The 11,122-nt window shown below is 41.2% G+C and overlaps 1 protein-coding gene across 1 annotated transcript in view; it reads right to left on the bottom strand.

Annotated features, from left to right (window-relative positions):
* Window positions 1–7,156, bottom strand: part of LOC138357135 (glutamate [NMDA] receptor subunit 1-like) — a 184,518-nt gene extending 177,362 nt beyond the window's left edge. Inside the window, exons 1-2 of the mRNA XM_069313782.1 lie at window positions 7,061–7,156; window positions 6,873–6,976 (exon numbers count right to left, since the gene is read on the bottom strand). Of these exons, the coding sequence (XP_069169883.1) occupies window positions 6,873–6,976; window positions 7,061–7,156 (200 nt within the window). The remainder of the gene's footprint in view (window positions 1–6,872; window positions 6,977–7,060) is intronic.
* Between the last annotated feature and the right edge of the window lie 3,966 nt (window positions 7,157–11,122).

Raw genomic sequence — 11,122 nt, forward strand, 5'->3', positions numbered from 1 at the left:
TTGGCACCCAGTTGATAAGTATCCGACGACCTTGATGTTTGAGTGTTTGCATTAATGCTATGACATGTGTGGTCAGATGGATGTTGCCACGTATGTGTTCTTGTTGCAAGGTTTCAGTGGCAGCTCTCGAATCTGTATGAATGATAACATATTGTCGGTGTTCAGCATGACCATGTTCGAAAGCCTTTTGAATGGCAAACATATCTGTAAAGTTGAACACCAGTTTGAGAGTCTCCAACTAACTACAGAATTTCCTGCATTTAACTGCAACTCCGGTTCTTGTCCCCTGCTGGTCTACTGATCCATCAGTGAAGTATGTGAAGCTGTCAGATGCCATGATTGCCTCTATATACATCTGTGCAATATTGCTTAGCAGATGAGGATTAGTCTGGTTCTTTTCTTCCTCAAGAGCCATAATCTTAAAGTCTGCTGGCAGCGATTCGCAAGGGGCTTGCATATCGAAGTCTGCATGTATTTCGTCGACACCCCTCTCATTAACTGTACATGTGACCTCGAATGTATTGATAATGTTCTTGAACAATAAGTCCACCTGTTGTTATTGGAAGCTTTTATGTCCCAAGTTAGTGCTCCATTGGTTATATCTTTAAGTGAACCGATTCTTGGTATAGTCAATATCTTGGTTAGCATGCACGCAGCAATCCCTTTTACCCTTATTTCAATCGATGTTAGTTTGGTTTTTAGTCTTACGTTCAGTATTTCAGTCCGTTGGGGAGCACCAGTTATGACTTGCATTGCATCATTTTGAATAACCTCAACATTTTCCACTGGCCAGGAGAAAGAGCGAGTAAGGCAGGCGCTGCATAATCAACCAGGGAACGAACGGAGTGTATGTAAAACATTCTTAACACTGTGTCCCGCTCCTTGACGGGGCCCTGTGATTGCTCTCATTATATTCAGTCGTGATTTTGCTTTCTCCTCCAGATATTGAATTTGACTGTTAAACGTCATTTTAGAAACTGTCCATACCCCCAATATATTGATACTGTGTAACCCACTGAGGGTTAATATCTTGAATGCGTATGTGCCTGTCTGGAGTGGTACCACCTAGTCTCATTGTCTTAGACGTCTGTGCAGATATCTTTAGCCCTAAAATGCTGCTTTCAGATGTTACTTTATCTAATGCTCCTTGTGCTTTATTTAAAAGTGAAGGACCTGTGACGACTAATGATATATCATCAGCATAGCATAGCAATTTAACCCCTTCTTTAAATGTCATGGTAACAAGGTTTTCCAACAGGAGGTTAAAAAGACTAGTACTGAGGACTCCTCCTTGTGGAGTCCCATTCACATCCAAGTGGTAGTCAGTCACCTGTTCTTGCAACTTTACTCTGGCATTCCTGTGACTAATATAATCATGAAGCCATGCTAGCATATTTCCTTTTACACCTTTTCAACTAAGGTGTGAAAAAATGCTTGCGGCCTTGCAAGTTTGAAGGGTTATTCTAGATCAAGGAAGATCACTATAGACGGACCTAACTTAACTGTTCCTAGTAATGTTGCTATGCAGTTGGCAGTACCTACTCATCTATTGAAGCCATATATGTGCTTTTGCAGGTCGTCTCCAGTCCTCTGCATTAGCCTATTTAAGATATTTCGTTCTGTAGTTTTGCTAATGCATGATGTTAATGAAATGAGACTTTAATTGCCAGGTTCTTATGACTTTCGAATCGGAATGATGTCTGCTTTCTTCCAATAGGTCGGTATTGGACTTGCTCCCAAGATGCATTGATAACGTCCAATATCCCTTGTTCTCCAGCAGGACCTGCATGTACGATCATTGAGTTTGTAATGTTATCAGCACCTGGTGCAGTGTTCTTACCACTTTTTTTGACTCTGATTAGTTCTTGTTTGGTAAAGGGACAGTCACATTCATCATTTGTAGCTATGCTCTCATGAATGTCTATAAACCTTTCTTGTATTAATTGTTCTTGCTACCTTCAGACCATTGCAGGAAGCTGATGTGAAGCTGCACTTTCTGCAAATTGGAGATTAAGTCTCTCAGCCTCCTGCAATGGTTGAATACATGCCTGTGGTTGGGCTGGTCGACCGGATATGGTTTTAATCTGGCCCCATATCTTGCCAAGACTACTATGTTCATTTACAGTTTGACACCACGCAAACCTTCTTGCCTCCTTTACCTCTCTTGAAACTCGTCTTGCTTCAGATATCACCGATCTTAGCAGAGTTCTTCCTTCTGGTGGTGTGGGGGGGGGGGGTTCTCTTTAGATGTTATCTGAAGATGTGTTGACCTTGTGGTTGTCTTTAACTTCATTACTATAGAACCAATAGTTCTTTGGTTTTGTGTTTCCTGGGATAATGATTGAAATCGCTTTGTTTGCAGCAGTTGCAATGGCTTCCTGGAGATTGGCCTCGTGTATGTTCAAATCCTTAGGTGGCGTGTTTGTTGCATTCCATTTTTCAAGTTCATCTTATTATACATTCCAGTTGGCCTTTCTTAAATTCCACATAGGTGGAGCAGGTGGTGTAGGAGGTCGTCCTATGTATAATGTTGTGATAATAGCATAGTGGTCACAGATGATCACCGGGTCTACCTCCCACTTCGCCTGATGCTTGAGGGCAATTGAGATTAATGAAAGATCAAGGGATCCTCCTTGAATATATGTGGGTTCCTCAGTGTTGAGAAGTGTAATTTCGGGTATTTCTCACAGAGCTGCAACTAAGTGGCGCCAATCTGCATTGTCTGACCCAGTCGCACCTAACTCTTGACGATGAGCATTAAAAACCCCCAACAATAACTACGTTTTCTTGCGTCGCCAAGGCAAACACTGCCTCTGCTTCTAGTTTACGTCTAGAAGGGGTTTGTAGACGTTCTATATAAGGAACTCAGTATTAGCCAAATTCACTGTTACTGCTAATACTTCTACTCTATCCCCACACGAAACTGGGTCTATTCTCTTGCTGGGTATGGTGTTTCTGACTAAGGTCATTAAACCTATTTGTCTCCCCTGTTCAAACGTTATACTATGTTGCTGATATCCAACTAATCTGAAGAATTTCGTGGCTGGGAAAAGAGTTTCTTCTAAAACGATGATATCTGACTTCGTACTTATTTCAGCTTCCTGAATGGTGTAGTGTTATTTCCGAGACCTTATATCTTCCACTGCAGTATTCGTAAAGGCCAGACGACGGTTTCGGTTGGTGTTGCCTGTTCTAGTAGAACTCCTCTTCGGAATCAACCTCAATATTCTCTACCTCGCAAGTCGTGACGCAGCAAATCAGACTGCAATGATTGGTCATGGTTAGCCCCTGCATTGTTGGAATCTGTGCATCCTTGTTGTCTATTACTTTGCTGTTGGTATTACTGCACATCGGACTGCATTGATTGTTCATTGTCCTTTCATGTGTTGTGGGAATCTGTTCATCTCTGCCATCCAGAATGTCGTTGCTGGAGTCTGTACATCGGACTGCATTGATTGTTCATGTCCTCCCCTTATGTTGTTGGAACCTGTGCATTTCTGCTGTTCAATACTTTTTGTTGGTGCTGTTGCATATCAGACTGCATTGGCTGTTGATGTCTGTCTCTTGTGTTGTAAGATTTCGTTGATCTTGAGTGGTCACTGCTTCTTGCAGTTGGTTTTGTGAATGTTGATGTTCTGGTGTCTTGACTACCCGACTGTTGTTGGTAGTCTGTATGTCCATGTTGCGTCATTTGTCCTCTTGTGCTCTGTCTTGTCTCATACTGTCTATTTCTTGTGTAATTGTATTCTGCTGCACGATCTTGTCCGTTATTACTCTAGTGATTTCTTGAGTCTGTTGTTGTGAGGCGTTCTGCCTCATCTGCAGGCAACGGTATTTGTTTCTGATATGATCTTCCCAAAGTTTCTCAGCTTGTCCCCGGTAAAACTGAAAATTTGTTGCGTTGATTCCGAAAGTAATTGCTTTTTTGCCTTTGTTGTTTTCTGCAGTGTTTTGTGTATTTTCTGATTTGGAATTGATGGATTCGGGAAATTGTTTTCTGTCACAGTGGTGTCTGTTGCAGGTGTGCACGAGTGTTCCAGACGTTGGTGTTGGCGTACGTAGTGCTGGTCTGTGTGTTTATCCTGGCTTGAACTGTCTGCAGTTTTTCTTTCCGTGCAGATCAGGTTGTGCTCCAGGCATGATGTTTGCCTCCACAATTTTGACATTTGGCTGTTGTGGTCTGGTATGCCTTGTGCTTGGCTATACAGTCTTTGATTGGGAGTTTCAGGCTGCACACTTTACATATCTCCTGTCCGGTGCAACGTGATTGATGATAGCCAAATTTCTGACAGCTGAAGCAGCGCAGGGGTTCCGGGATGTATGGTGTCTGTCGGTATTTTCCCCAATTTTCAAGACCGAATGTTTCTGGCACATGTCGCATGACGGTCACCAGAACCTGACGTGTCGCTTCATTGTCTACTTTTGTGTTGCACTGTTCCACATTCAAGATTTGTTTGTGTTCTATTATTGGATACAGTGGAAAGTCGATTGGGTATCCCAACAGCACGACTCGTGTACATCTTTCTGAAGGGTCCAGCTTTTCCAAGCATTCAGGTTTCCCTTGCTGGACTTGTTACTGTTTCTAGGTAATGTGAAGTTTGTTGGTCTCGTGGTGTCATTATAATTTCTCCTCTCAGGTTGATTGTGATGAAAAGTTTGAGCTCTGGCTGCTCTTTTCCCTTGCTGTTACGAATCCATATGCTGTTTGAAAGTCGCCTATCTGCATTATCTTGAAATTTGGAAGATGTGCAGAGTCTGACAATGGTTGGTACTTACCTAGTTGTACTCACCAAGTTGTGCTTGCGGGGGTTGAGCTATGTCTCTTTGGTCCCGCCTCTCAATAGTCAATCAATTGGTGAACAGATTCCTGAGCCTACTGGGTTCTATCATACCTACATTTGAAACTGTGTATCGAGACAGCCTCCACCACATCACTTCCTAGTGCATTCCACTTGTTAACTACTCTGACACTGAAAAAATTCTTTCTAATGTCTCTGTGGCTTATTTGGGTATTAGGTTTTCACTTGTGCCCCCTTGTTCGTGTTCCACCCATGCTGAAGAGCTTGTCTTTCTCACCCTGTCAATTCCCCTGAGAATATTGTAGGTGGTTATCAAGTCACCCCCTTATTCTTCTGTTTTCCAGGGACGTGAGGTTCAGCTCCTTTCGTCTTTCCTCGTAGCTCATACCTCTCAGTTCCGGAACGAGTCTGGTGGCATACTGCTGAATCTTCTCTAACTTGGTCTTGTAGGTATGTTTTTAATTAGGTATGGACTCCAGGCTGGAGCTGCATATTCCAGGATGGATCTGACTTAAGTGTTATACAGAGTCCTGAACGATTCCTTACGCAAGTTTCTAAAGGCAGTTCTTATGTTGGCAACCTAGCATATGCCGCTGATGATATCCTTTTGATGTGGGCCTCTTGGGACAGGTTCGGTGTGATATCAACCCCCAGATCTTTCTCTCTATTTGACTCTTGCAGGATTTCACCTCCCAGATGGTACCTTGGGTTCAGCCTTCTTCTCCCTTCACCTAATTTCATTACTTTACACTTTCTTGAGTTGAACTTTAGTAGCCATTTTCTGGACCATTCTTCCAGTTTGTCCAGGTCACCCTGTAGTCTCTGTCTATCTTCATCTGTCTTGATTCTTCTCTTAATTTTTGCATCATTAGCAAACATTGAGGTAAAGGAGTCTATACCCTCTGGTGTGTGACTGGTGGTGTTCTCTCCTGTCTCATAATGTTGTCCTGAGGCTGGGTTGTGCCCAGAGAAGCATTGTCTGACACTGGTTGGTGTGTAACTGGTGCTGTCCTCTCTAGGGCCATTATGTCTGGTGTCTTTTGCTGGTAGGAGCACTTGGTGTGGCCTCAATAGCATTTTCCCTCGGTACCCGCTGCACCTGGGACCACTATCCCTCCTCATCTGAAAGCCGCTGCCTTTTCCTCTTTCTCTTTGACTTTCCAATGATGTATCTATGTACTGAGGACCGATTCACTGCCCTACCTGATGCCTGAACACTTCTTGGCCTTGAGAAATTCATTCACCCCAACGGAGGTCATAAAACGATTCCTTCAGGTGTAATCAGGGACACATAACACCTAGTTGAGTGGTTTGGTCTACTTTTCTCTGCCGGCTCAGTACACCTTCTAACATGCCCCCCTTGTGGCACTGCCTGCAAGGTCCTTGGGGGAAGTATCCTCGCTCCTCAGGATATGGCTCTAAGTGGGCGACGAGTGCAGTACGACAGTTTGGGCCGCCTGCGTACTGGGTTGCACAGAATACCAGACAGCTGGACAATCGCTAATCAACAACGTTGTTTTCCATTAATTTCCGACGAAATTGGTATTGTTTCCTTCCAATTATGATATTCTCTGGGTCTTGGAGTATTGATGTGACCACAAAACCCGCGATGAGTTGAGATTATGCATGCTCAGAATCTAATGTATTCCAGAGAACAAAACCGTGTGTAGTCTGCTAGGAATGGCACCGGCAGTGAGTGTCGGGTTCTCTAATGATCCTGCAGAGGCTGCTGATGACGAAGCTTTCATATACAGGAGCTCAGTAACCACCAACCGTCAATAAATAAGATGCACATTTAATTAAAGACGATGATAAAGGTGTTCTTCCCATGGTCTTGAGAGCGATATTAGCCAGATTTACATTTTCGTACAAAAACTTATTTTATTGACAAATTCCACATTGGAGGGAAGAATAATTATTTTATTACAGGTTTTTATCTTATTCTCTCAGTGTGCTACCATCTATTATCATGATAAGTGTCAAACCTAGAAATGCGGTGCAGAGTGTGATACAATATTAAAATAGTTAAGAAAAATACATGATTTAAAAAACTTACTGTACAATATGATTCACCTGATTATACTTGAAGATACGTGAGAATGGCGTGAAGTAGTTATGAGAACCAGGTGACAGCCGGTGAGATGACGCTCCACCACCTGACCCACCATCACGCCCACCTGACCCACCATCACGCCCACCTGGCCCACCATCACGCCCACCTGACCCACCATCACGCCCACCTGGCCCACCATCACGCCCACCTGATCATCGATACCACCTACTTCTTGACTGACTAGGGGCACAGCGTTCACCACAATGGCAGCCATTGCTTTTATATAATTCTTCAGTGCAACCATCCTGGTCTGGATTACAGAGATATTACAAATATTTTAGTTAAATAGATGTTAATACACAAATATAACCCCCCCCCCCCCCCAAAGATACACATTGGGTACTAGTACACGCACACGAGCACACACACATATCCAAATGAGCCACAGAAACATTAAAAGGAACCTTTTCAGTGTCAAGTAGTTAACAAATGGAATTCATTAGGCAGTGATGTTATGGAGACTGACTCCATACACAGTTTCAAATGTAAATATGACAGAGTCCAATACACTCAGGAACCTGACCATCAGCTGACTGACAGTTGATAGGCGAGACCAAAGAGCCAAATCTCAAATTTTCAAACACAATTAGGTGAGTACACGCACACAAGATAGTTGACCTGATCAGTGGAGAGGGATGAGGGCTACGAAGCTTTATTTTTTTTAATTTGGGAGGAAATAAATAAGCAATATTGCAGTGAAAACGTGAATAAGAGTGAATGAATATCTGTCAAATTGGTTGTTTTAGACACAAATGGACAGAGTTTCTTTCATTTGATGATCTTGTTCACCAAGCTGTAAATAGGTACCTCTTAGTTTGACAGCTGCTGAGGGTTGTATCGTGGGGAATGTGTGTGTGTGTATACTCACCTAGTTGTGCTTGCTGGGGTTGAGGTCTAGCTATTTGAGCCCGCCTCGCGAATTAACGCCGTGAACCGTGCGTGGGTCCTAAACATCAGATGCACAGCTGGTTGATCAGGAGTGCACTTGTGGTCAGGTGAGCCCATGGTCTATGATGTCGCGTGCGGAGTGGGTCGCAGTGATGTCCCAGTGCACGTTCTATGCTGTTAAGCATGTGTATTGATGGTCTAGAGTGGTGTAGAGCATGGGCAGCTGGAGGAACAGGTGTGGCAGGTGCACAGGTGAGAACAGGGTTTACGGCGTGGCGTGCGTGTTGGGTTTCAGGAAGATCCCCAGCATGTGTTCTAAGTTGAAAGTGTATGTAATGATACCGTAGAGTGTTGTACAGTATGGACAGCTGATGAAGGATTTGTGGGAGGTCCACAAGTGTGTGCACGTGCTACGTCGAGGCCCACCCCAAGCGCATGTGCTACAGCGAGACCCTGCTCAGCGCATGTACTGTCACAGAGGTGTCCCAGGGGGTGATCTAGGTTGAAAGATAGTGTGGGAAATAGGGTAACAGATGAGTCTGGTGCACAGGTGTGCACACGTAGTACAGCGATCCCCAGCCCCTGCACCTAGGTTGCGTCACAGGGTTGTGTAATGATGTGACAGATGCAAATGAGGTTTTGATGTAAATGAAAGATTGGGGTACTGAGGCAAATTAAAAATTTTTTACTTAACCAAAAAATACTTGTTTAAACAAAAATAAAATAGACAAATGTCAGAAGGTTCCTTCACCATCATGTGTCGGGTAGGCTGCTCTATGATCTTTGTGTTTGAATGATAGAAATAGAAATGGTCTGTCTAAGTATCAAAATGATTCGTTAAATTTGTTTAGTATGAGATATGATAGAGAAGGATGGAGGATTGTAAGATATGAATAATAGATGGCTGAAGATGTGTACATACATACATACATGTATCCAGACATACATTCTTACATACATACATAAATTCATACATACATACATACATACATACATACATACATACATACATACATACATACATACATACATACATACATACATACATACATACATACATACATACGTACGTACATACATACGTACGTACATACATACATACATACATACATACATACATACATACATACATACATACATACATACATACATACATACATACATACATACATACATACATACATACATACATACATACATGCATACATACATATGTAATACATACATACGTAATACATACATACGTAATACATACATACATAATAAACTCACGTGTGTAGTAGTGGTGTTACTCGATCCCCTTCAGAGGGAAGTCATTTACAATATCACTTTCTCCTCTGTTTCCGAAACACTTAACACAAAGGTTCTTGTGATTACGACCTCACACGAGGGTTTTCCTCAGCTTCTTGGGGAGCCCCTGCCTGACGAACCACAGCGATTAGTTTTTTGTTTCCTGATTCCAATGTCCCCCACATGTCTATTCAGTTTCCTATCTGCCATGCAACTAACTCCAAGACACTACACTCGTGTGACCACACTACACCACCTCACCCTCTCCCAACTTCCGCCCCCAGGACTGCATAGTATCACCTGGCAGCTGGTCGGGTCAATCAACTGTCATTCACTTTAATCTCTTCTTTCCGGTTGTCGGACTGGTCAATACCTCTACATCCTCGATAGGATTAATGTTTTAGTTGCATAAAGAGAGAGAGAGAGAGAGAGAAAGAGAGAGAGAGAGAGAGAGAGAGAGAGAGAGAGAGAGAGAGAGAGAGAGAGAGAGAGAGAGAGAGAGAGAGAGAGAGAGAGAGAGAGAGAGAGAGAGAGAGAGAGAGAGAGAGAGAGAGAGAGAGAGAGAGAGAGAGAGACAGAGAGAGAGACAGAGAGAGAGACAGAGAGAGAGACAGAGAGGCTCACACTGAGATTGAGATAGGGATAAATATATATATATATATATATATATATATATATATATATATATATATATATATATATATATATATATATATATATATATATATATATATATATATATATATATATATATATATATATGTCGTACCTAGTAGCCAGAACGCACTTCTCAGCCTACTATGCAATGCCCGATTTGCCTAATAAGCCAAGTTTTCATGAATTAATTGTTTTTCGACTACCTAACCTACCTAACCTAACCTAACCTAACTTTTTCGGCTACCTAACCAAACCTAACCTATAGAGATAGGTTAGGTTAGGTTAGGTAGGGTTGGTTAGGTTCGGTCATATATCTACGTTAATTTTAACTCCAATAAAAAAAAATTGACCTCATACATAATGAAATGGGTAGCTATATCATTTCATAAGAAAAAAATTAGAAAAAATATATTAATTCAGGAAAACTTGGCTTATTAGGCAAATCGGGCCTTGAATAGTAGGCCAAAAAGTGAGTTCTGGCTACTAGGTACGACATATATATATATATATATATATACATATATATATATATATATATATATATACATATATATATATATGTATATATATATATATATATATATATATATATATATATATAATATATATATATATATATATATATATATATATATATATATATATATATATATATATATATATATATATATATATATATATATATGTCGTACCTAGTAGCCAAAATGCACTTCCCAGCCTACTATGCAAGGCCCGATTTGCCTAATAAGCCAAGTTTTCATGAATTAATTGTTTTTCGACTACGTAACCTACCTAACCAAACCAAACCTAACTTTTTCGGCTACCAAACCTAACCTAACCTATAAAGATAGGTTAGGTTAGGTTAGGTACGGTTGGTTAGGTTCGGTCATACATCAACGTAAATTTTAACTCCAGTAACAAAAAATTGACCTCATACATAATTAAATGGGTACCTTTATCATTTCGGAAGAAAAAAATTAGAGAAAATATATTAATTCAGGAAACCTTGGCTTATTAGGCAAATCGGGCCTTGCATAGTAGGCCGAGTACGACGTTCTGGCTACTAGGTATATATATATATATATTAGTATATTTTGGTAGCAGTCTTTCCTGTAGACATATATTATTAAATATGACCGAAAAAGTAAGATTAATAATTCAAATACGAATTTTCTCAATCTTTCGTACATTACGCTTCACTGTTGGAGGTAAATCAAAAATCAATTCTCCAAAATTCATTTTTATTTCTAGTCTGACGCGACACGGGCGCGTTTCGTAAAACTTATTACATTTTCAAAGACTTTAGTTCACAAATACACAACTGAATAGAACTTACGTATCTCCGATTTTATATCTACATTTGAGTGAGGTGGAA

The sequence above is a fragment of the Procambarus clarkii genome, chromosome 76, assembly GCF_040958095.1.
Source record: "Procambarus clarkii isolate CNS0578487 chromosome 76, FALCON_Pclarkii_2.0, whole genome shotgun sequence".
Classification (NCBI taxonomy): domain Eukaryota; kingdom Metazoa; phylum Arthropoda; class Malacostraca; order Decapoda; family Cambaridae; genus Procambarus; species Procambarus clarkii.